General features: G+C 45.4%; 1 protein-coding gene across 1 annotated transcript in view; it reads right to left on the reverse strand.

Annotated features, from left to right (window-relative positions):
- The window catches only part of LOC138489800 (CD63 antigen-like), an 87,363-nt gene that overhangs the window by 31,401 nt on the left and 28,531 nt on the right, over positions 1-27,431 (reverse strand). The window contains exons 3-4 of the mRNA XM_069617392.1: positions 15,659-15,733; positions 5,223-5,318 (exon numbers count right to left, since the gene is read on the reverse strand). Of these exons, the coding sequence (XP_069473493.1) occupies positions 5,223-5,318; positions 15,659-15,733 (171 nt within the window). The remainder of the gene's footprint in view (positions 1-5,222; positions 5,319-15,658; positions 15,734-27,431) is intronic.

Consider the following 27,431-nt stretch of genomic DNA (forward strand, 5'->3'; position numbering starts at 1 on the left):
AAGGTGATGCGTTTGGTGTTCAACTGTGCGAGCAATCTTGCAGAGTTATCTGAACAGCTCGGTCTCCAAGGTCTCACAAAATCAGGGCACAATATTTGGTTCATGCCGATTGCGCCTCAACCCTTTTGGTGCAGACCATATTCAAAAGTGGTAGCCCATCACCAAACTGTACAATCAGTGAGCTATGGAAAAGGATTCCCACTTCAAGAGAACACACATTTCAACGACACCTGCAGAATAGGTCAATGATGCATCGAGAAATTCAGAAGGGTCAATATAGGGCTGACACGGAAGTTGGTTTGAAGAAGAACATGTAGGTTAGAGGGTGTTACACCAGTGGGCCAACCAGGAAAACAAGGTGGTCTTCACCTTGGGCTTTCAATTCAAACCAAGTCTCTAGGTGTGTTACGTGATAGGGGATACCTTCACAAGACATATCTTGGTGATTCAGTCACACAGTCTCAGGGGGGGGGGGGTCAAAGTCTTGGGGGTTCAAGTGTACCCCCCACTTTCTACTTTGCACTTTTGTCTGTAGATTCAGGTCCATTGCTTACGATGTTTAACTCCTCAGAGAAAACCTGCCTGTGTCTTGGGGCTCCTAGATGTGCATGAACCCTAGACCTGACAAAGCAGCCCTGGCTTTAAACCGTGATGGAAATAACAGAGAAACGACCGAGATTCAGGCAACCTTTGGCTATTCCAGCCTCGAAAGGGATTCTTGGCATCCCCTCCCAGGGCCGTGGCTCCCCCCACACATCCTGTTCTCATCTAAATTCTTGAGTCACAAATGCCTTATACATAAGGTGATCTTCCCTACCATTCTCCTCATCTCTAATGTACTCCATTTTCTCCTGTACTTCCGACGTGCCATTGCTCACAGCTCAAGTCCTTCTTTACTTCTTGGAGTCGTGCTTGTACCATGTTTGAGGCTTCTACTCAATATCATCAGCCTTCTCTCGCCATTTCTCCTCTCCTCCATCGCTCAGTCCTCCTCTTCCAACGTCTCCTGGATATACCCGTCCTCTCAATGTCTTCCAAACTTCTCTCGGTCTTTGACGAAATGGCGATTGCTCTATAGGCGCAGAGGAACGAAATGTGGCTAAACCGTCTACTCAGCCGCACACTACTACTCACCCAGCAGTAATCCCAATCATGATGGTAAACCAGGCACAACCTGAAGAATGCCTCGCTTGGTAAAATGGGCAGAGGGCAGTCTAGATCTTCAGGAGGGAGTGAGCCAATAACAGTAGTAACCCAGAAAAAAGGTAGTACAATGGTTGCAAAATAAAAAGGAATGTCCAAGAACACTAGAGAAACCCACCCCTATAAAAGAAAAAGCAGAATGCATGTTTTTATATAAGGGCATTCTGGGTAGAAGATGTGGGGTGTTCAGGCAATCTGATTGGGCAACAAGTGTCAATATTCAATGACCTTGAAAAAAGGTAGAGAAGAGCGCGCTTAAGAGTCAGTATTTCTCCATTAGTGGACCATGGAACCAGGCCTCTTCACAGCAGCTTATATATTGGCTTAGGTTCCTAGCAGCATTGTGCTGGCCATTGCGGCGCTTTCTTGCCGTTAAACTGGAGTTGAGACCAAGCTAGTTTGGTTGATCCAGTGATGAGTCAGCTCAGAGATAGGCTTCAATGTGGATCAAGTCGGTGCTCGAGATGAGCCAGAGTTGTTGGTCGAGTCAAAATGCTGCTTCTGCTGGATCAAGTCACATGCAGATTGATGGGTTCCAGCAGGTCGAGGTAGGTCAATACTATGTTCTGTTGGGTAGAGAAGGTGCTCGGAATGCAGGGAGTATGATTCCACATAGATAAACCGGTGCTCAATTTGTGGCAGCAGTGCTCCTCACCAGTGGGAGACTGCGTCAAGACAGCTCAAAGTTGATGGCCCTGCCAAAAGCAGTACTGCAGCTCCTATGATGCCTCGAATGGGTCTGGTGTGGTCGATCCAGCTTGTAGTGCCTTATGGCATGAAATCAGGATTCCAAATTGCTTCTGGACTTCTGGGTTGCTTGGAGTCCATAGCGAGGCACTCCAGAACAAGGAGTCCAGTTTTGCACTTCCACTTCACGGAGCTTGGCTGGAGCCTAGGTGACAATGTACCTGCAGTGAACAGGCTCCTGGGTCTAGCAGAGCCAACAGTGAGAACTTGGCCAACAGCAGTCGCTCCTGGGGACAGCGTTCACCTCTGCCTTGGTTGCCTTCTATCGCACCTCTATGACAGAGGACATTGAAGTAGCCATTACTTCCAATGGTGGTTCAGTGAATCCGTGTCCTTGCAGAAGGACAAAGGTGACTCAATGAATGAGGGTTTGCCCCTCTGCTTGAAGGCCAGATGTCATAGGGGACTGGCCCATAGCAAGCCTGCTGCAAGGGGTACGATAGAGGTTGTAAAAATAGAAACAAAGGCCCATTGTTTTAGAGCATCACACCTAGAGGACCTTGCTTGGAGGAAAGGGAGGGTACAGTAAAAGGAAAAGTGTCCCAACAGAAATAAAGATGGTGGGATCCTTTTCTCAACCCACCTCCACTTTCAGGCTACTCTTAACTGAACCCTTTTCAGTTGTCTTCAAAATTTACTCCAGCCATCAGAACCCTACGTGAGAGAGTAGTTTCCTTATGTCATCCCTGCTTTTGAGACACTGGTTCACAGGAGACCGGCAGAGGGTGGTGGGGGGGGGGGGATTACTGTGCCACGAGGGAAGGTATTACCCTGCCTATTGGAGAATCAAAGAACCTGCCCATGGTTTCAAAATGGCTGTCATGAAGACAGTCCGACCCAGCACTAATCCACATTAGGTCCGTCATAGCTGGGAACCTCTCAATGCGGACACTACTGTGGCTCTATGATTGTGTGTTTTTAGTAGTCATGCCAAAAACAAGGCATGGTTTAGTAAGTTTGTTGGCATACAAATCTAAAGCATACAATTATTCAGTTTGAAAACAGAGGTGCAGAAGATTAAAAAGCCACCTCTCCCTGCAGGCCTTGCCATAGAAGCCAGTAATGCACATGGCCTTTAAACAAGCTCTGCGCCACTGCAGAGCTGGTGCTTTAAATGTCAGGAGACAGTTCATACATATGCCTTCGCTTTAACCTATCATTTTGGCATGGAGTTTTGTGAAAGGGGTGGGTGGCGGCGGTGTAGCAGACCTCCCTTTCAGAAACTGAATTACCTACATCTTTATATATGAATAAAATAAAGCTGGGGCCATTCTACCCTGACCAGTTGGCATTCTGTCACAAAGTCACCTCCTGCCACCTTACTCTTCACCATCTGCGTCCACTTCTCATAACCTCTGGCCACCTTTACACTCCCAATATCCTTCCCTCTGGCCACCTCTTTTCAGCCTCCTTCCTCATCCCCCTCAATCACGCCTTACTCTCGTCACCATCTCCTTCCAAAGCTACCCTTCTGCTTCTTAACCATCACACTACTGTTAGTATGGCTTATATAGTGGGCTGGCCCAACCTGTAGGGCCAGCTCTCATTTAGCCTCATTCAGGCATATGTGTCAGGCAGGGAAGTGGATTGGTTGAACAGAACCAGCACAGGGAGTCAAACCCAGCTGGCACACCCGGAACTCCCAGATTCCATGTATTCAGTAGTACAATCCGAGTATTGCAGAAGTACCCCCAAAGTAATAAGGTTTTTCAGAAAACGACAATTTTCTCAACACCTTGCTTTTGCACTTAAGCGATGGCTTGCTTCCTCACATGGAAAGAATACAGTGCAGTTATAAAGTGTAGTAGAATTCTTGGTCTGGCCTGCAAGGGTACTTAAATGAAGTTTGAGCTCCCCCATTTCCACTTTTCCTGTGTCTGCTCAATCTACCCGCTTTACACCAACACAGATGTGTGCATAAATCTATCCCCAATAAGCAATTGAGGAGGGGTTTGATCCAGGTTCAATGAGCAGCTCAATGGAAAGGAGCGGTCAAGCCAGAAGGGCAGGCACAACCAATTGCCGTGACTGGAACTTCAGTAGGAAAATCTTCCCTTGACTATTTCTACCTCCGGATTAGGAGTATATTCCTGATTGAAGATTAAAAAATGGATATTGAACTGCACCTTCATACTACTCATTTACTACTTTGGCCTTTTATGAAAAGCAGGGTGCGTCTCAGATCAAAAGAAACAATTCTATACCCTTGTTAAATTGCAGTGTTCCAATCTCAACTAAGCCAGGATATTCAGTATACTTTTTTTTCTGTTAAATATTTTCCCTAAAAAATACGATAACATGCAAGAGAGGGGGGCTCAATCTCGTAGTCTTTAAAGCACTCTTAAATGCATCCCTTTATTTTGAGAGATAATTTAAACGTCATCGAGGACAGGAACCTTCTACTTATATGAACTGTCTCTCAATGGTCCAGTCCCCTCGTACATGGTTTGCATCATCTTGATACAAAACATGAAATTATGTTTTAAACGTACAGTGTGGTACACATTTTAGGTATTGGCTATACAGTGGACATAGTCCAAAGAAGCAGAGGTGTGCCAAATAAATAAAAAACATGTTGAAAATGGGTTGCTGTCCATCTAACTGTATGAAGTGTAGTGGCTGACTTATTCACTACACATTCTGTGCAGAATATGAATGGCAATGAAAATCAATGACCAGAACATAATGAAGTGTCCCCAAACTTAGTAGCCATCATAGTAGACGGTTGTTGTAGGCATATGATATGGCATTTATAACGCGCCTATACAAAAGTGTTTCATAGAGTGGTATGAGGGCTAACAAGGGTTTCCAATCCACAATTTGCAACCGCACTGCAATAAAAACAAACATAAAAAGTGTAAAAGAAGATGGAACCTTATTTCTGGCAATACTAGACACCACACTCTGCTTTACATATTGCAACAGAGTTACAATTTATGGCGGTGGAAGGAAAAAAAAATTATTCTCTGCATCACGATCTTTGGTGATCTGCAAAAACGGAAGATCTCCAGGTTTGATAGGCATTCAATGGGCCACTATATCTCATCTTATTCTGCTCTTTACAACACGCTGCCAATAACCTATTGATAACAAAAACACTTGGTTTCACCCTTTGCAGGTCAGGCTCCCAACAGACCGAAGTAAGATCCCATCAAAAAAAGGGAAAACTTCCAAATAGAAGATGAAATAGTAACGATTTGAAATCCCTTCATGAAATCAGTCAGCGCTGCAGGGCACTAGGGACTTCAAATACACGCCTGGGACACACTTACCGACTTCTGTAGGGTATCTACTCCACTAGTTATGTCATCATCATACCCATACTGGTTGATAATTTTTTGGAATCGCTTTATCACGCTTTTGTGAAGCTGCAGGAAAAAAAAATACATTAATTCAGAAATATACATGCAAGACTCTTGTAGCTACCAGACCACTTTACAAATTTAGCTGGGGTAAAGGTTTCTGAAACAAAATTAAACACATGAAATATGACCAATTACATTTGAAAAGATAGACCCAACGGAAAGTTGAGGGAAAATAGAAGATAAAGAAACCGAATAGCAAAAGCAAGACCTTATACTTGGATATACAACGCACAATCAAAGCAGACGCTTACTGCAAAAAGAAAGCTTGAGTGTCACGAAATGTTCAAGTATAAATTGTTAATCAACGAATGATGGACATTGATTTTGTTGACAAAAGTGTAGGGGAAGGCTTTCAAAGTAATCACCAGCAACATTTGTTATATTCAAGGTAAATTATTTTGAATGCAATTCTTAAAAAAAAAACATTCAATAAATACAATATTTAAAACCAAAAATATCCAACTCATTGGTACATAAAAACGTACAGATATTTGGAAAATATGCAAACACAGAAATTATATAATAGAAAAATAAGGTGTCAGATACCAAAGTCCATTTCCTAAAAACAAGGAAACAGAAAATCTGTTTGATGATGTGACAGGCCAACGTGGTAAAGTGGCAATAATCATTCAAGCAATCAGGGCTGTATGAACAAGTGGTCATGAGAAAGTAAACCTTAAAGAGCCTTCAGACACAGGTTCCTTTGACAACCAAATGACCCAGAGCCACAAAGGAACAGGAGTCAACATGGCCATGTTAGCAGGCCAGGAAATGGAGAGGCCAGCTAACAGTTTGTTAAATGAGAAAAATAACTGCCTTTTGAAAATGAGACATGGAATCATTTTTGTGCTTGTAACCTTTAAAGGGAATGTCCTACAAACTTATTTTCTTTTTAAATTATTCAGGATAAAAGCTCCACCAGCTTCACGTAAAATAATTTTTTGTTGGTGTGTATGTAAATTAGGCGAATGTCAATATGTTCGTGCAGACATTGCACAAGTTAAGTGATTCATATATCCTAGCATCAATGCTGTTAAGTGTTACTGAGATGGGAAAATATTTTTTTGTATATTAGTAACATGATCATATGTGAGAAATATATATTTTTTTAAAGTTACAATTGATTAATGTAGAAATTGCCAAGACAAATGGGAGGGACACTGGGGTTAGAAGTTACTCCCATTAGGCGGCCCTCTTCGTTAATCTGCTCATTTAGTACCGGCGGTGTGGTTTCGTGTGAGGTCACTTTTGGAACACTGGCCAATTAGACTAAAGAATGTATACCCACCTCTAAAGGGAGGGGTTTCTTTTCTAGGGAGGGGTTTCTACTCTAAAATTCCAAACCCAGAGATTCTGGACTCTCGCTTGCTCATTCACCGACTTTGATGGAATTAATGAGACTGAAATAAGGAGGGCAAAGGAGAATTGATGAGTAGAGAAAGGGGAATGGAATATATTGCTTTTCTTTTGGACCCATTTTGAATTACTAGCAGTACAGTGCAAGAGGTATGTCTGGAAGGTATAGGTCAAGCCTTCTTCAGTAGAAGGAAAGCCAGACCCATCTTTCTGACTGATGCCCACCTGTTCCTAGAGGGAGATAAATTGAACCAGTCCTTAAGTTTGTGCACACCTGCCTGTGAGACAGTGAAAACAAAAAGTATAATGCCAAGGGGAAATATAATAAATGGGAAAAATACTCTCAAAAGGGGAATAGATTCAATCCTGGCCCCATTTTATTTGTGAAAGTACTAGGGGCGGTGGGTATATATATACATGGACTGTACATTCTGAGAAATATATCAGCAGTGTATGTGCTTCTGGAATTGTAGATTTGATAGGGCGGTCCTTTGGCATGTACATTTGGAGATCCCGTGCCTCTTGATCTGTGCAATTATTAAACAGAAGTATTCTGGGACCGAAAAATGTAATTCAAGTCATTCCTGGTTTACATTACCAAGCAGAGGCCTGTTATGGCTTTAGATCATTCAACAAACAGGGGAAAGGACGAGAATCCCTACCCATTTTCCTGCCTATATATGTTTCCCATTAAAAAGGAGAAATGTACACTTAAAAATAATGCAATAGAAGAAACATTGAAGGGAATCTAGCTAATAGACATTTTTCTTTTCACAAGTGAAAAAGTAGCTTGTATTTCAATTGAGTTTTCTAGAACACATTTTGGAATGAAGGGTCAATAAGGGAGAAGTAGAGATATTTAGATAGGCAGGGATGTAATTTTGTTTTTATCCAATGAAAGTGCTATCCTGAACTCTAATTTTCGGATCCATGGTGGATGGTTGTGCGGGGTAAATTTTTGCTCTAATCAGAATGATAAATAATTAGCCTTTGAAGGCCAACATTAGAAATCTACGAAGAGGTTACTTCTCTTCCCGTATAGAAACGGGATATTTTTTTATCAATAGCATCCGGGAAGCTATGCAGCCTGTAGTATTAATGCAGGAGTGTGTGTAAAAGATACACGCAAGCCAGAATAGGCAGAAAACTCACATTAGCTGCCTCAGAGAATGCAAAAGTGCTCAAACATGTATAGAGTAGACAAATTGTAAGGAAGGAGAGAGCTACACATAGCATAGCATGGATAGTGAATGCAGATTAGAAGCTACCAGGAAGGTTTCTCTATCCAGACAGACTGAGATTAGAATTGGGACACGGTTTTCAAATAGTGTTGCCATTGGAGATCAAGGGAACAAGTGCCTGCGGTGTGCAATATATCAATGCTCACTATTACAGAGGAAGCAACCTTATAGCCAGTGAAACCATGAGTGAGGCATTTATGAAGATCATACCCTGAGAAGGAAATCACTCTGAAGGGCTGACAATTTTTAAAGGTTTAGGGATGGGCAATTCTGAGAGGTTAGGCAATAAGAGATTAAATGAGATGCCCAGGATCACACATTGCTTAAAGGGTGAAGCTGGGATTTGTGCCAACTATGCAATTTCGGGGGGGCGTGGCTTGGACGGCCATGTAAGAGGTCGCACTCTGGAGGAGCTCAGCTGATCCTGTTTTGATCCTGATGGAGGGGTACGTCCACGGGGGCCGGCCGACGTTGGAAATCGATGTCCAGGTGTGTGAATGCCACCACCACATCCTGTGAAAGTTCGGGACGTTCAGAAGGCTTAGAAACCGAAATAATTGTGATTGACTGGGACGAGCCTTGAGCAGGCGGACAAGACAAAATGGCGGCGACACGTTGCGAACACCGAGGATCATGAAGTCAGTGTCGCGATCACGAGTGCTGGACCTTTGCGTCCCTTTGCTCAGAGACTAAAACACATGAGCGCCTCCTAGGACGCACGGTGGCCCAACGAGCGGGAGTGCCGAACGGATGTGGCTGAAACGATAGGACCGTGGGCCTGGTGGTCGGAGTGCTCCGGGCGTGTTGGATGCCCCATGGTGTGGTGGGTCAGGCTTTGGACGTCGGGTGGCGTGACTCTCCCTCGGTGACTGGCGGGACGGGCCCCCGCCCGACTCATACAACATTATGACCACGAGAGGTGTGAAACCCAAGGCCAAACAGCCCACGATGGAGGCTTACGCCAAGTCCCCCCCAGGGGCGGAAGGAGGCAAGATCAAAGAGACCCCCGTGATGACCGCGGAGTCACCTGGCACGATACAGGAGGTGCTGGCGGCGATTGCGGACTTAAAAGTGTCATGGGAGACCAAGCTGGGCCTCGCCATGAAAGAGCTACAGGAAGGCTTAAACCTCAAGATCGGTGCCGTTCAGGAGGAGGTGAATCTGCTTAGGCTGGATGTGAGGGCGGTCTCGGAACGCGCGGGGGCCATCGAGAAGGAGACGGCCACGAACACAGCAGATTGCGCTGCTCATAAAAAGGAGCTACACGCCCTTGTGCAACGGGTGGGCAACCTGGAGGACAGAGCGGAGCAGGCGGAGGGACGTGCCAGACGCAACAATATCCGTATCGTGGGCCTACCTGAAGGAACTGAAGGGCCAGACCCTACGGAATTTGTGGAATCCATGCTTTTGCAGGAGATTACCGGCGGGGTACTGACCCAGGGGTTTGCAGTTGAGAGAGCTCATAGGGCCCTAACCAGGAGGCCGCCTCCCGGGGCCCCCCCGCGGCCGGTGATTGCGAAAATTCTGAACTACCGTGATCGCGAAAAGATTCTTGAATTCTTTCGAAAAGGGGGAACGATTGACAGAGGATCGGCCAAGATTACGGCCTACCCTGACTACACGCTACAAGTACAGCCGAGTCGGATGCACTTCGGAGCGGTGAAAAGGAGACTTCGTGAAGCTGGCCATCGCTATATGCTACTCTACCCGGCCAAATTGAAAGTCTTCTACAGAAGCAGATCCCTGTTTTTCGAAACACCAACTGAGGCGATGGACTGGCTAGACGCGCTGGGCAGTCCTCAAGAATCAGGCATCCAGGCAGAGACTACGGAAGATAAGTAGCTTATGGCTGGGCCGCCTGGGGCAACGGGGCCGAGACATTGGGACTTGAATATAGTCATTTGTATGATATGTGATGCGTATGATGTGGTACAGACTGGCTGGCCCGTGGGGCGTGCCCACCCGTGGTCACTTGATTGGGAGCTCCAAGAGGCTTCCTTTGTCCCCAATAGTAACATATCTAGTTAGTTAGGTCGCTGTTAGATCGGCGACGCCCCGCGGGGTCCTATTTCTTGTAAACGGGATAAGACCAGACGCGGGTGGGCCTGAGATCCAGGGATGGAGCTGGGCTTTTGTTGGGATGGGAGGGGTTGTTTGCTGTGGTGTGTAGTTGGGGAACATGGAGGGGGGATGGGGATCAGGGGCGGAAGAGCCGGCGGAGTGTTAGACCAAGGGGGTATTGTGGGGAGGGCGGGCCGAATACAGACCAAACCGATGGCATCGGATAGTCTTCGCATAGTTACCTGGAATGTCCGAGGCCTCAATAGTTACCTCAAGCGAAACAAAGTCATGCTATACCTGAAGAGGATGCGGATAGACATAGCCCTGCTACAAGAGACCCACCTCACCAGGGAGAAATTGGAGGTGGTTACGAGGAAGTGGAAGGGCAAGGTAGTGGGTGCCACGTACTCGGCGTATGCTAGAGGGGTCATCACCTGGGTGGCGCCGCATGTACCGTTCCGGGTGCTCAACTCGATAGTGGACCCGGAGGGTAGAATGGTGGCGATAACAGGACTCCTGGAGAACAGGGAAGTACACATCATCAACCTGTATGCCCCCAATCATGATACTGCAGCCTACTTTAGATCCCTCTATGGCAAACTTGGCCCCTTGGTAGGGGGCGCGATGGTGTGGGGAGGGGACTTCAATTGTGTCTTAGATCCCAAAATGGACCGGTCCGCAGACAACAAAGGGAAAATGTCGCCGGCGGCCAAGGCGCTCGGGACATTGCTAAGAGACTTGAGACTGGTGGATGTGTGGAGGAGACTCCACCCCACGGAGAGGCAGTATTCGCATTATGCGGCGCCATACGACTCATATACGAGATTGGATTATGTGTTTGGAACTGCCGAGATCGCGGGCGAAATAGTGGAGGCGGAATACAAAGCTCGAGTATTGTCGGACCATTCGCCCCTGGTGGTAGAGTGGCGACACCAACCCCCTAGGCCTCGGGTCCCCACATGGAGACTCCGGGCGGAAGCACTGCAGGATGAGGGTTTCCGGGAGGACCTGAGGGTTGCCATCGGGGAATACTTCGAGATAAACAGGGTAGTGTGCGTTCTGCGGGAACTCTGTGGGAGGCCTTTAAGGTAGTGGTGCGCGGAGTGGCGATCTCCAAATCCAAGGGACTTCAAGGGGGTATCGAGAGGGAGCTTCAGGACACCGAAAGGGAACTGGAGAGCCTGGCTCGTCTTGAGAATGCCACTCAGGTAGACAAGACTAGGATGAGAGACCTTCAGGTGGCGTGCAGCGCTCTTTGGGACCGACTATGTAGACTGAACCATAGGAAATACACAGAGAGGCTGCACGCGGGGGGCGACAAGCCAGGCAGACTGTTGGCCTGGCTGTACAAGAGTGAGTCCCCCCGAGTGGTTATCCATGAGATCCGTGGTGAGGACGGTGGTCTTCGCAACACTCAGGATGGGGTGAACGAGGAATTCCTCAGGTTCTACAAACATTTGTATGAGGACACTGGGGAGGACAGGAGCCAGGACATCCTGAACACACTGGAAGACATTGGTCTGCCCACCCTAGACGACCTGGAGCGGGAGGAACTGGACGCCCCTATCACTTCTGATGAGCTGGAGGTGGTGATCCGGGGCCTCCCCACGTGCAAGGCACCTGGGGCGGATGGCCTGCCTGGTGAGTTTTACAAGGTGTACGTGCGGGATCTGCTGCAGCCTCTGCTGGCCTTGTTTAACGAGGCATACGAACAGGGAGAACTCCCGTTGTCCCTCCGTGAGGCCATGATTGTCCCATTACTGAAACCAGGCAAGCCGGCTGTCGAGTGTGGATCTTATAGACCTCTGTCCTTGCTAAACCAGGACAGCAAAATACTCACGGCAGTGCTGGCCAACAGGTTGAAGAAAGTGATTGGCAAGCTGATCCACCCGGATCAAACGGGATATGTCCCAGGCAGGAATATCAGTGATAACCATAGGAGGCTGCACCATGTTATCGACCATACTAAGAATGACACGGGCGAGATGGCGGTAGTGTCGCTGGATGCGGTCAAGGCCTTCGATTCAGTGAGATGGCCTTGGCTGAAAGCGGCCCTGCAGGGATACGGCGTGGGCGCTGGTTATATCAGATGGGTCCAGTTGTTATATAGCAGCCCGGTGGCTAGGGTCAAGACTGGGGCCACAGTCTCGGATGCCTGGCAGCTTAGCAGGGGGACCAGGCAGGGATGCCCTTGGTCACCCATGCTATATATACTTGCGCTGGAACCGCTGGCGATATGCCTGCGGCAACAATACGGTGAGGTGGGCATTAACACTGCCAGCGGCAGCCACTTAACATCTCTCTATGCGAACGATATGCTGTTGTACCTCCGCTACCCGGAGGAGAACCTGCAGTACGTACTGGAAGTACTGGATCATTACGCTGTCCTCTCGGGCATATCAGTGAACCCCAGGAAGTCTAGCCTGTTCCCTTTGGGCGGGTACAAGGACGTCCCGTTGGAGAGGCTGCCTGTGTTGCCAATACCATGGCGGACCGACACGTTTAGGTACCTGGGGGTAAATATTTACCACCGGACTGAGGCGGTGCACAAGCATAACACAGAGAAAGCCATAGAGGGGGTCAAGAACAGCATGACATTCTGGTCCAGATTGCCCCTGTCCATGATGGGGAGGGCGGCTTTGCTGAAAATGGTGGTCCTTCCCAGACTCCTGCACTTCTTCGTGAACGTCCCGTATTTGATCCCTAAAAGCCTATTTGTACGACTTCATAGTATGTGTAGGGGCTTCGTGTGGGGTAACTCCAGGAATAGGGTGGCCCTGTGGAAGCTTCAGAACCCGTACGAGAAGGGGGGTATAGGCTTGCCCAACTTAGAACTATATTATCTGGCGGGACAACTGTTGTATGTGGCCAGGTGGTTGTCTGATGAAGATTCGGCGGAATCTAGGTTGCTGCGTGATGATGCGGCCCCATATTTCCTGAGAGGTGGTGTGGCTACAAAGGAATAAACTGACGGGAAGAGGGTGGCTATTGAGGTTGGGATGGGAGGTCTGGCACAGAACATGGAAATTGATGGGGGAGTCAGAACCACTATCTTGGCAGGTCCCGCTGGTGGCCCTGTGTGAAAACGACACCCAACTGTTTCACTCTGTCCGCAGGCATTGGGAGCCGGTGGGCCTGGCCACGCTTGGGGACATATGGAGAGAGGGGGAGGCGCTGGACTTTCAAAGGTTGCAGGATGAGACGGGGGTGCACAGAGGCCAGTACATCACCCATGCTAGGCTAGTAAAACGTGTAAGAAAGAGTTGGCCGGAGACGGCACTGGCAGATGATCCTGAGGCCACCCTTGAAACTATGTATGATGTCTCAGAGGGTGGGCATGAAATATCACGAATATACGAACTCCTCAGAATGAAGGCTGGGAAAGAGTTGCCCCAACTGAGGCATGAATGGGAAGAGGAGATGGGTGAACTCATGACGGAGGGTCAGTGGAAGAGGGTCCTGGGATATCATAAAAAGGTGTCCAGAAATGCACGGCTCCAACAACTCCAGTTTTACATTACTCACAGGGCCTACCTGACTCCCCAGAGGATCGCACGGTTCGGAGGCTCGATTACTCAAAAATGCCCCAGGTGTGGGGAGGTGGAAGCTGGGTTGCTACATATGTTTTGGGCCTACCCGGAAGTGTATAGATTTTGGGAGGAGGTCAAGATGAAGCTCGCAAGTGGGGGAGTGGTGTTGGACGTGGGATCTGCCTGGTCATGTATGCTTGGGATCTTCCCCAGGCCCAGACACTTTAGGCATTTGAGCAAGCTGAGGGACCTGGCATATGTTCTGGCCAAACGCAGGATTGCCATGAACTGGAAATCGGCTAGCAGGCCGAGAGTGGAAATATAGTGGGCGGACATTATGAGGTGGGCGGAGGCTGAATCCGTGGTCTGGTTTGAAGCGGTCACTAGAGGGGGCGAGGAGGAGATAGGGCCCTTGCTGGCCTGGCAACAATTGGTGGCCTCTATGACCAACCCACAACAGGGCTTGGACGACTGAGAATTCTGAAGATGTGCCTACGGACAATGTTTCTCCTGACGGTGCCCCGACTGAGGATGCAAGGGAGCCGGCTCTGGCTTGATGGGGGGTGGGGGGAGTTTTCCCTTTTTTTTTGTTTTTTTCTCTTTTTCCTTTCTCGTATTTTCTTTTGTGGTTTCTGTAAATAATTAACAGTTGTATTGTGGTGTGTGTTGTTTATTTTTCTAAAATATAAAATCAATAAAATATTTTTAAAAAAAACTATGCAATTTCTGCATTTGACTTGCAAAGTACACAAATCACATTTCCAAACCTGACAATTTTTAAAACCTAAATATTACAGAAGGGTTCTACGCAAAATAGGAATGATTCTAACTTCATTCTCTCCATCATTAAGGGAAGTATATAAGTACCAGAATACCAATTGATGTGATTTTACAGATTTAATCTAGGTAGGTCTTTTGTACTTTTAAGCTTTAAATACTTCCAAAACAATGGCTTGTCAAACTGTCCTTCATAAACCTGCAGAAAATATACAAAAAGCAAATGTTTTTTGTGTCAAACACGCAGACTTTAAAATATGCTTGCCTAAGGCCTACAACATCTGGTCCACTCTCTCCAGTCTACCACCCCTTCCATTGAAATGGCCTACATAAGAAATACCAAGTAATGAGCTAAACAATGCCACCAGCATACAAGAAGACAGCACAGTAATGCAAGAGATATTTGATTTGACCAGGAGGATACAAGCATGGGTCCACAGTCTTGAATTTGGATACTTATTCACCTCTTGGACTAATAGTTTATGCTCCTCTTTGGAGGGGATTGCCTAGATTTTAGAACGACCCATCTGAACAAACCAATTTCTAGACATTCGCCTTACGAATGACATGTTAGTTTTTATGGCAACCTCTTTCTGGTGCAGGAACATTGCTGATAATAGCACCTCTTATGCTCCAAAACCAGGTACATATACATGTAGGTTTATAGACTTCAGACATAGGAAAGGTTCAGCCAGCCTTGCTGGAATGTGCTCTTCTAATCTTTCATATGAACACATATCTTTGCAATGATTGCTCAACTCACTGACCTAACTGATCCATTGTGGCACTCAATTTAATCAATATGGATTTCAACTTTGGCTATTGCCAATGATCAGCATAATTCCCACAGGAAAGAAAGCATGCTACAGAGGTTGTGCCATACGGAACACACAAACTATGCATTTCACAGTGAACACAGAAAGCATTACATGATTAATTGATCAAGGCAGAATGCACTTGTCAAAACAGACAGGCAATAGGTTTAGCACCTCTTCAGCATGCCATAAACTCTCCTGTCGTGTGCTATTTAAGTTTGGTGCACCATGGAATCTTACTTTAGATCAGGCAGCCTTGTGGGGGCCTCCTCCAAGGTGGGGGCCCTGGGCAAAGGCCCCTCTGCCTAAGGGCAGGCTCGCAAGTGAGGACATGACCACAATTCACGTCCCAATGCAGCATTAATATCCCCTTACAAAGAGGACTGTCCTCAAAGAAACACCACCAAAAAATAAAATTAAAAAAAATAAAAATTAAAATAAGAAAAAAAAATAAACAGTACCATCATGTTCCACAGCGAAGCCCAAAAATAGTAATAATTTCAAGCAAAGACTACCAGAGGATATGTATGTTGAACAGCCGGTATTGAAGGACGTGCTCTCACCTTACCTCGGAATGCAAAGGCTGCGATACCCACAATAATTTCAATCACGAAAACGATGACCAGCATTATGGCAAACTAGCAAAGGAAAAACATGAAACAAAGTGTTTAGATTAGTGTCAACATTAGCTCAATATTAGAACTCTAAGCAAGTTTCATTGATTTCTCCTAACTCCTTGGGATAAAATAAATGTTAAAAAAACACCCAATTCCTATCTCCAGCCTAAGTAAGTTCTCAGTGCGATAACCAGATAATTAGTAGACAAAGCAATATTCTTTAATGTTCGGGTAACAGAGGTAAATATGACATCGTAAAGCTGGTTTAGTATCTTTTTAATGTCTAAAATGCAAAACATGTTCGCTGGTTAAAATAAAAAATAAACTCACAAAAACACAACAATACTCTTAATGTTTTCTAATTATTTCCTCCCAATAAGTATCAATATAAAACAAAATGTATCAATGTCTGCACAGGGTGTAAACTGCAATCAGTGATATAGACTGTGCCAGGTGTGCATTAATGAACAGTGTTTCAACATTTGTAGAGTTCTGAATTATATGTAGACAAGTACATAAGTCAATTTCTGTCTGAATGAAAATGTTGGGATTACCTTGAGGGCAATCTTCACTCGAATAAAGTCCAAATCACATTTGCAGTTTGAACAATGAGGCAGACACTTTGACAAGAAAACCTTCAACAAACAAGGTCTTTAAATGTAACACTATTGGCCCCACTTCTTTTCAAGCATTAAAAACTTGACCTTTCAAATTAAATTTCTGCTTAGAGCACTCAAGCTGCATCACGCCGGTCAGGACTAAGCAGAAGGGCAAAGGAGGCGACTCCTGACTAGCAACACTCGAGGTTACCATGCATCCCTGGTTCTTGTGCTATGGCTCCTAATCTGGACCTTGCTGGGCTGTATCCGTGAAAACAAAATGAAGGGTTTTTTTGTTTGTTTTTTTTGGCCTGGTGTGGTTTCCTCCAGTGCCACTACAAGTTGCACATTTTAAAAAGGTGACATATGGTAAGGCACCCCAATACTACATACGAAGCACCTTTTGGGGAGAACGGCTTCCCGATCCCACAGGTTGTAAAGCCTAGAAATGGGCCTTTAATTAAATGTCCACAATTTTAAGTGCAGACTCTTAGAGGAGAAATAATCTGTTTTAAGACCTCCACCATAGTATCCTCAAAAGGTGGCAATGATAGCTTTGGGTAAACCATTTTTCTGTGGTTAAAAACTCAGTAATGATCCTGCTAGAATTAAGGAGTTCCTCGATACTTCGATCTCTGCATTTGAAATGGATTGGTTCAGAGTGGGATTCCCGACAGACATTTTGGCTGCGACTGCTTTTGCTTCGACAATCCCCAAAGGGAACTCTGGAGACACAATTTAGGCCAACAGTTCACAATTTTGTTGCAGCTTTAAGAATAATTTAGTGATCGTCCACTGAAAAGTCTTTGTTTCCTATAGCAGGATGACATGAATGTCCTCCATTTTATTATCCAAATGAACAGTGAGTAGGTGAAGAGGTTACAGTTTGCTGTATTTCACAGAGATTTGAAGAGGCCAAAGGATGAGTTGGCCAGAGCAGTTTACCCTACCAACCCAAGAAAGGAGGATGGGGAAAGGATTTAGATTGCCTTTAATTTCAGAAACCAGACAAGGGGGCAACCTAGTGGTATGCACGTGGAGTAAGGTTAAGCTACGGAACACTGCATTCCATTATAGAGCATGCTCCTGCCTTCTTCGCTAGTAGCTACCCAGATTGAGGCTTCAGTGGTGCATCAAGCGAGCATTAATACTCTGTTGGTCCCCAGGTCTGCATCTCCCAGTTTTCTTCCGTTTTTTGATGTTCCTTCAGTAACGATTGTCACACCGACTGGAATCCTTATTCAGAGACAATGAACACAAGATATTGATGAAGAATGGGCTTGATATGGCAAACACCCGTGTATGTGGTTTTGCCTACAACCATGCGTGCAGATGTGTCAATCTTTAAAATGTGCCAATATTTTTAAGTAGGTTGCTTATTTCAGTATTCCAAGATGGGCCTACAACTTTACCTTCATATGGGCTGAGAATCTGCACCAAGTACAGTGTAAGCATTAGGTTAAGTTATTTGGGTCTGCAATGCCCTGCAGGAATTTGAAGAATGAGATTTTCAGAGTTACTTGTCATGGCGGTATATCCCAATGATACCCTGCTATACTCACTGTAAAGACTGGAGGGGGGAATCTGTACTTCTGTCCTCTTTATGGCAGAGTAGAGGCACAGAGCACCCCAGCCAAGGTTCTCTATATGGTAGCTATGGAAGCTATGGAAAAGCAACCAAGGCGTAAGCTCCCAGGAGGTGATGCAGGCTGGTTCTGCAGTATAGCGAATCCCCAAGCCCCCACAAAGGAATGTCCATACCCTACATTATGTGCCAACAGTTCTTTATAAAAAATTGAGAATGGGAATATACACACACCCACTCCAATAACACTTTGTACTCTGGTAATACTTTAATGGCAAATCTATACAATCTATTAAGCAATGGCAGAAAGCTTTCTTTAGAGATAGATGCACACAAGGACCGACCCCTCCCCCCCTCAATAAGCCTCAATAAGCCTTGCTTCTTTGTTAAAAGAAGCAACCACCCCAATGTACCTGTGGAAGAGTTTCTTCGGTGGTCCTTCGTTGGTATCCTTCGAGGATGGACCCCCTTTGAAGGAGCCACTGGTCGTCGAGACCCTCGAAGAAAAGTGGAAAACTTGCAGTGATACAACAGCTTCGAGCTTTGCAGTGCTTTTCGCCGATCAATCATTTCCTCGATGGTGAATGTCCTGGGAAGATGAGGTATGTGGTAGGCCTTGGTGTAAAATGTTCGGTGCTGCAAATAAGACTCGAAAGGCCTTCAGCAGTGATGGATACAGGCCTGGCATTGGGTGTCGGATGTCATGGCTGGTGGTCCTCTGGCCTGTCAGTGCTGCAGCCGCAAGTACCTCGGGATAGCTTTGGCAATCGGGACTAGCCCACAGCTGGACCTTGGATCTTCACCGTCAGGTCCTCTCTTGGATCAGTCCTAGACAGACTCAACAGCTCTTGGATTACGTCAAAGGAAATGCAGCAGCAATCTTCTCCAGCTGGGTGTCAAAAAGCAGTGTCAAGTTTCAACTTCAGCTTCTGAAAAAATTAGTGAGAGGTCCCCAGATGTACACATCTGTCCCTCATTCACTCAGGCTCAGTCATCCAATCACACAGAAGGGCATTCATGCAGGCAGGCAGGCAATCAGGCTCACAGGCATTCAGCCCATTCCCCTTCACCCAGACTCCCATAACAAGGAATGTGGATTGGGGCAAGCACCCAGCCTTTCAGCACACTACACTACATTGATGTCGGTTTCAGGCAGGGCTGTCTCACCGAGTCACACACAAATGAGACACCCATAACATAGAATGCATTTTGGTCACACACGTCCCATACCAAGGGTGTACCCACAACATACAGTCACTCGGAAGGCTCCAACCAGTCTGGCCTGGACTTCGCCCACAATGCCATATATGGTTCTTCCAACCAACTGCCAGTCAGGGGAAGGGACAGAGTCAGGGGAAAACAAGGTAACAAGCAATAGAAACCATGAGGCCCCAGGGGCCATCTTGCCTTCCATCAGGAATCCACCAATTCTTGTGGGAGGGCCTGGGTATCCCAAAAGGGATACTCAAGAGCTCCTGTCACATCAACGTGAAGCTGCCACCAGCCCATACCCTGCTCTGTGGGGAACATACAGGTGCCCGAAAACATACACTAGAGGTACAGGGTTGTACCCCCACCCATGGGTGCCATAAGAGTATCCCAAGGGTCTCTGTTCACTACAATCAAAAAGAAAAAGAGCTGCACTGCCAGGGTTCCCAACTGGACTCCTGTACATAAAATAACACAGAACACTGATAAGGGAGTACAGGGAGGCCCCGTCCCTCCAATGTATTTCCAGCATCACACACACACACTGGTTGCACATATTCCATACGTGTCCTTTGTGCTACAAACTTAATGAGAACATCGACTTTATACAAGAATGAAAGAATGATCGAGGTCGTCTATGATCACGCCCCCCCCCAAACCCCGCCAACAGGTTCCTTACATGCATCTTAATCTCTTGCATGTATCTTAATCGTTTGAAGGGTGCAGATGGATAATGGAAAGGCCATTTTTACAGGTACTTCATCCAACGATTCTCGACCATTGCAGATCACCTTACCCGGTTCGGAGAGAAAGACTTCCAAATAATGAGTCTATATCTTCCCTAAATACCCTCGATGTCAGAAAGTAGGCATTCACTCCATGCCTATCCCACAGCATGCCCATCCACCACGCCCTTTCTTTGTAGAAAGTGACCCCTCCACTGCTCCTGAAGTAGCACCATCGCAATGTTGCACTGCATCTATTCAGTTGCATATGTGGCATTCTAACAAAATCTCATTACCGAGAATCTGAACTACACCATCATTTCAAAGGAGATGCCCATTCTAGACAAGTTTCTTGAACGGGTCATCACTTGCAGTGTGACTAACACTGGGTTGCAGTGAGCAGAATGCATAAGAACCTACTGGGACCTGGCTGTGCCAAGGGTATTATTGCTAAGAGATGTAGTTCGTTATTTCTACTTGGAACTGCACGATCACATTCCGTCCAAGGAGTAAGCGGATGGCCCGTCCTGAAACTAGACCGACGTGCTGGAATAGCCTAGTGTCGGTCCTACCATTCGGACTTCAAATCATGTGTGTACTTGGTACTTTTTGGATTTGGTCGGATGATGGCTTTTAAAGGACAGCAAAAACGTGCAGGTTTTGTCCAGATGACTCGCCACTTTGTTCAATGATTGCTGCATGTTCCTGAAGCAGGTCATATCTTGGTGCCAACACAATTCCCTGGAGAACAAAAGTCCATGGTCTTTGCAAATATGATGTTGGTGGCTACATAGAAAAACAGAATAGTGGGATCACACCCGATTTGCATATGGCCTTTCCCCTTTTGTAACAATGGTCTGGAGGGTTGCCCAGAGGTTTAAGATTCATTCTAAACCTTCCAGCCATCACCTCTTGGTTTGCTGGAGAACATAGGTCCATCGACATTGCAAATATGTTGGTGGCTACATATAAAACAGTGTTGTAGAATATTTTAAAGACCTGCCTTGTCTGTATCCAGGCTAAATGTTCCAAGAGAAGACCCGTTGGCTCTCTGCTACATCCGCTAACAGTTGCAGGCGAATAGTATCGATTTCATGGTTAAATTACCTCCAGTACTTTCCCACATTAACGTTGCGTTTGATTTGTTCACCAAAAAAGGTCACACTTCATACTATTAAACTACAAATATCTGCATGCCATCTCTTATCGCTACCCTCTACTGTAGAATGGACAAAGTAAGGGAGCTAAACACTGGAGCAGCGTCTCCAATGTTTCAGTTTACAATATCATGGCGCCTCATACACATTTTCCCACAGCAGCGTTTGCCAATTATATCAAGCATCTTGTTGCGACGCGAAACATGGCTAACCCACCTTAAGGAGAGAACCGCCTTAAAGGAAGGAGAGGACGCCAAGGACAGGAGGGAGGAGGGGCCAGTAGAGCCTGGGGACAGAAACCTTGAAAGGGAAATACAAGGTGGGTGAAGAACTCCCCGTCACTGAATGGTGTGTGGGGCAAACCGGCCAGACAGCTCTTTCAGGTTTTCGCCATTTATTGCATCTTCTAGTCTTCATTCCTGTAGTATGCTGCCTGCTGCACAGGACATCAGCACGACACATAAATCATTGCAAGCACCCGATGACATCTATGAAGTTCAGATTCATTCCAGGGCACCTAGAAGGCACAGGTAGCCATGCATGAAGCACATTGTGAATACAGCATAGTGAGATGTTTGAATAATTGTTGTCAAATGGAAGATTAGAAAAATATAACACCTTTTAATATGTAGAGGTTTTTAAATGGGTTAAAAAGTCTCTTGCTCCACCTTTATCTTCTGGCGTTGTCGGGATAAGTCTCTTAAATTCGTCAAATGCAAGTTGTGGCCAACACCACAGTCTCTCTTTCAGAAGTCCGACTTGGTGCCCCCATGACAATCTTCCTTGATGCCAAGAGAAACATCTATAAAAAATCTCCGAGCACTCAGAAAAGTGAACTAGATCACATACCCGTCCGTCATTTAATGGTCTGTACTACCAAACCCATAATGCATTCCTTCTCAACTGTTAGTGCTTCTGTATCAGATTCTCTGGACCTTAATAACTTCTTTTTGACACATGACCTGTGTTTATAGCCGTTTGCCCTTGGTCCACTTTGACTTGCTCTATTGTTTTCAAACTGTACTTTCTTGGGCATACAAATCAAGTGCACTCTGGATGCACTTCAATGGGTTCATGCCATCAAACATATCTGGCTTCTCTTTCTCAGCACTTGTACTTTTGTTGCATCTGAAAGGATTAGTGCCCTTTCCTTTGCATATTTCCCACGGCTCAGGTGCTTATTGGACTGACTGCAACACCACTTCCACAAAGCAAAAGGTGTTTTCCTCTTTAGGAGCATCTCTGCATAGTCCCTCATTCTTCTTTAACTTCCCAGATTGGTCAGAGTCACTGTTCTTCTTGGAAAGTTGGCTCCACAACCCCAACAAAGCAAATCCCTCAATGGCTCAGTTCCCTTCAGTAGCACCTCCTGGGCGCTCATCCATTCTCCATTGGTCCTTCAGAGCCGCTACGTGCTCAGGAGTGTTGCAGCCACAACTACCGCAAAGCATCCCTTCATCTGCTGACTCTTCAAGGGGTTAACCTTACAAGCCTGCTCAGGTTCTACACCACGTCCTCAAGCACTCTTCTGCCAGCTCAACCAGGCACGATGCTAGAGTCTTCCCTGCTACTTGCATCCTCCATGTCGGAGTGTTTGTGGGACAGCTTCTCTCACTGGCACATCAAGTTCTGGTCTGGCTCCCACCACAAGCTTGCTCACTTTGATCGCTTTAATAGTTTTTTTTGGTTCGCTCTAATATGTGTCCTGTGATTTAGTATATGTTCCTTCCATTTAAATAATGTATTCCTTAGTTCTACGTTAAAATAGCGAAAATAAAACATGGCCAAAAACAACTACAAATTCCTAAACTTTTTATTTTTATTTGCATTTTTTATTTGCAGGGGAAATCTCCCCTGCCCCCACCCTAATTCATACACTTACCCCACAAACTATCCATTTAAAAAGGGTACCAAAATCCCACAAAAAATCCCATAAAGTCCCCATAAATTTACTGTGAAGTTACTTCCAGTCTCAACACCTACCCCATGGTTGATCACCCATGAGCATTAAACGCCGGTCAATCAGAGACTCAGTCTTTTTCCCCTGCCCGCACCCTATGATTCTTTCATTTGTCCACGTGCCATCTGGTCCCAGGCTACGCCTTCTTGAGCAGACCTCACCATCTTTTCATGGGCGCAAATTCACTCCTTTAATTACTCCTGGAATTACATCCTCCAGTGATCATCCCCATGTTTGTGGAAGTCTTAACTGGAAGTTAGGTAACTACTTTCCTGCGCTATCTTTTTTGGTTACCTTTTGCCAATACTAATGCGGTCCATTTTCTTCCTATTCTGGGCTGAACGTGGTGCCATCTTCCTCGCCACATTTTTCTGTATTGCTCTTACTGAAGGTTATTTTAACTCAGCGAGGACCGTAGAGGAAAACAGAGGTCTTTGGGGTCTGGGACACTTGGTTGCATCCACTACTGAAGTGAAAAAAAAATAATACAATTACCAGTGATGGTGTCTGCATCTTAATAATCAAACAGGTCTTATGACTGAGCTATCCTCAGGCCAACAGTATCAGTAAATAATGGCTTCAAATTCAAAGGGCTAGCATGGTCGCCCATTTCCCCAGATAAGGACTTTTCCTATTCTATTGGCTCCCCCTAACGTAGGACTGTGACGAAGGATAAGAACACTCCTTAAATGGCACACAGTCTTAAGCTACACAACACTGATTTCCTTCACCGCATTCCCACCACTATAGATTTCCGTTAACAAAAGTGAAAGAGTGGCTGTCCCTGGAAACAAATCAATAATGTCTTGGTGAAAAAAAGCCATGACTCCACCAGACATTTATTTGAATGCTGGCGGCATTCAGCCTCTACAGTATTTTACTCTGATTGCGTGAAGGCCGAAAAGCAAAATGTTTCATATGGTTGTGTTGGAGAGAAACGCATATTTGGAATTTGGCTTGAAAGTAGGACATGCTTTCTCCAAGGAAACTGAGAATTCTCAAATGCCAAGTGCGGATTTCAGCCAGTAAGAAGAGATTAAATACCTTAGAAACAAAAGTGAATCTACGTGGTGGCTACTCCATTCTAATAAAAGGCCCAAGCTTTGCCTCCTGCCAGGATTAGCTAGTTACCAGCCACCAAAATCAGTGGAGGTTTAACCTCCGATCCAGAAACTGGTACAGTTTGAGGCGTTACAGGAGCTTTTCTAGTTCTGAAGGATGGTTGTTAATTGCCAATATTTAACAGAAAAACGAACTATTTTGGAAGAATCCTTCTTTTCATATGGAAATAGTGTACCTGGATAAACATTACACATTGTGAAACACAATATTGTTTTAACAATCTGGATCTTAACAGGGGCACCACATACTAAACTATTCCATGTATTCATATTTAACCAATAACTGAAATGAACTATCAGTTAATGAAATAAGATTTGGACTAATAGAACAGAATACTAAATGTTGATTATCTGCACCCTACTCTCCTCCTGGTTGTTACAGAACCCCGGTACACTAGCAGCCACCAAACCTTGCACCTTTCTCTAACTGGCATTGTCTTTTCAAGAGGTTTATCCACCATCAATATGTAATATAAAGGGAATTGGACATTTTCCCTCTTGACAATAGCAACTACGATTCAATTTCCCACCCAACCTAAAGCTCACTTCCCAAACTACGAAAACCACAAGTCACAGCGAAGGCATGTAAAGTTAGATTTAAATTGTACTCTACTGATACATAGGCATAAGCTGCCATCCAGGAGTTTCCTAGAATCTCACTAGCACAATGTAATTGCTCTTCACCTAGCCAATAAGGGTGTGTTGGTTGGGCTCTTCCCAGTTTATGTCCTTGATAAAGATTCCTCTACAACCAATTAATGATTGGAGATAACAATATCCCATTATGTGGGCTTCATGTCAGATTCCTACCACGGCTTAGAGTTACAGTAATGCGTGGTTGTGTTGCCCAATTTAACGATTTCCAATTTAATGATCCCAAAAACAAACAAACAAAAAAAAGTGGGGGTGAGGGGGAAGGCCACATAATGTTAATGCTCCCATATCTAAGGCTGGTCACATCTAGAATTATCCGTTAATGTAAAACAAGCGTCTATTCCATAAAGAAATAAATGCATACCTGCACGGTATCCAAAATGCATCTGACCAATCAGTGATGCCCACCCAAGTTCCAAAACGACAGTCACTTCAGATTATTATATGCCCTTAAGTAAAGGGTACATTTGCTAGATGTAGGCTTGCAGGTTACAGGAAGCCGTTGCTTTTTTCATTGGATGCTTTGCTGATGGACTGCTGGGCTTTGTACGTTGGGTTAATTCACTCCCTTTGATCAGGCTAAAGCAATGTACAGTTTGTGGGTCACTTGTCAAGGCTTGTGGATACCATAACCAAAAAAAACAGGAGTCAAGAGGAGTCCCAAGATAATGCATCCATTGCCTTCATCAGGATCATACAATCACTGTGCCGATTTTACTGCAACAGCCGAAAATGCCAATTTTCAACTTCTCCATTTCACCCCATATATATGTGGGGTGATGGGTACAGTAAACAAGTAATGTGGGAGTGACTAGGGGGCATGTGGGGCGTCCCCCTGTAAAGAAATCGGCCCAGTAATCATATAGATCCCCTTCATCCACACCAGGATATCTGATCTTTCCCAAGGAAGAACTTGAGAACCAGGGAGGAGAGACTGTTGCCTTAACTACACAAGCTAAGGTTGACCAAATGCACCAAACTTTATCCTCCAACCTGAAGCTTGCTAGAACATTGAATTATCCTTCTCCCTCAAATTCTCAAATATGCAATGTCTTTAGTAGTGAGAGTGAATATTACAGAAATAATTGTTTCGATATACGAGATGAATTTAAACAAGGTTAACGTTTGCCAGTCTTCTTTCCAGAGGAAAGGCAGCATGGGTGCTTGTGTGGGGCAACATTGGAATGGTCCACCTGAATTTGGCAGATGCACACGTTAGGGTAATAAACAATGGGTTGGTTCTCAAAAGACACCTTAACTGTAACATGCATATTTGGCGGGCAAAGCTTTTAGGCCCAAGTAATGGATTTCCTTGTGACTGTTCCATTGTTTGGAGAGATTACAGACAATGCCCTTCCTTCAATAACAAAACAGATGCATGAGGCCACGACTATTGGGCCTTTGCCATCATGACATCCTTCTACCATTTCTCAAATAGGCTAAGGAAAGTCAGTGCCTTAACGAAGGATATCATCCATACTATGAAGCTCCATTGATATCGGCGTATATGATCAGCAGCACCTGTAGTGGGGAAGAGCCATGTTTCGCTCCGATCATCCAGTGGGGAAAATACATTCAATGGGATGCAGCCCCATACTAGAGTTTGCACCCACCCCTCCTCTGCACTCAACCTCACTGTCCCATGCCCAGCCAGTGCCTCCTCTCACTTCCGCTCTTTTGCTCCCTACTCACCCCGCTGCATTGGAATCTGCTACCCATCACAATCAGTGTCAGCCCAATTGTAGATCTCTTTAAAGCTCGGCTTAAAATTCACCTACTGCCCAGTGAGGAAGCTTCCCATTATTGATCCACCATCCTACCCACTTGGCCTCTCACTCACTCCATAAATGCATGTCACTGTTTATTTTTACAATACGATCCTTTACTTTGCAGCACTTGCCCTCATAGGTTAATGTTTATTGTTGTGAATTTGTTTTTGTTCTTTATCTTGGTCCCACTTTGTTCAAACCCTAAAACGGGCTCCTCATTTTCTCCCATCTTTGCGTTATTGCAAAGGCATAACTTTGCCATCTGTAAATGGGTTATTCCAAGTCCTTTCTGATCAAATTTACAGCCCTGTTCCTCAAATATAGTTACAATCCATGGCTTTACAGGATGAAACTATCATGTTCAGATGCACATTGAAAATACGGTTTGATAGCACAGTGAACCTAAGTCTATTACTGTAGTTCACGGTGTGCAGTGCATCGCTGGGAAATTACTTGGCATTAGTGCCCTTTCCAAGCCTGTATTAACATAGCGGTGCAGTAAGAGGTTGAAGTTCCTTTGGAGTGTGGCCGCTGGAATCAGTGCATCAGCCAGGTTTTACAAGAGATGTTGGGCCTCATGGGATTCACTTTTGCAGACTAACACTCTACCTCAACAACTAGATATGCAATGGCACCAGGTAGGAGGAGATTTGCAAGGAAAGATGATCTTGGCTATTATAAGAATACTTCTTATTGGCGGATCCATATGGCAATCTTGGCCAGTAGGGTGCCATTTCTGGAACCGAATCATCGGGACTAAATTCAGGGATGGCTAGGCCGGGTTGGGAACAGTGTGAATTAGGGGGGGGGAACGTGCATAATTTCAGTAAATATTTCTTTCCCATCCCAATGGCACAAGAAGATGCTCAAGTTGTCCAGGCAGCTCAAGCAAATCTATTTTGATGAAATGTCTTCTGGACTCCAGCCCAGTTATGGGAAG

This window comes from Ambystoma mexicanum, chromosome 9 (genome assembly GCF_040938575.1).
Source record: "Ambystoma mexicanum isolate Mex_15411 chromosome 9, UKY_AmexF1_1, whole genome shotgun sequence".
NCBI lineage: Eukaryota > Metazoa > Chordata > Amphibia > Caudata > Ambystomatidae > Ambystoma > Ambystoma mexicanum.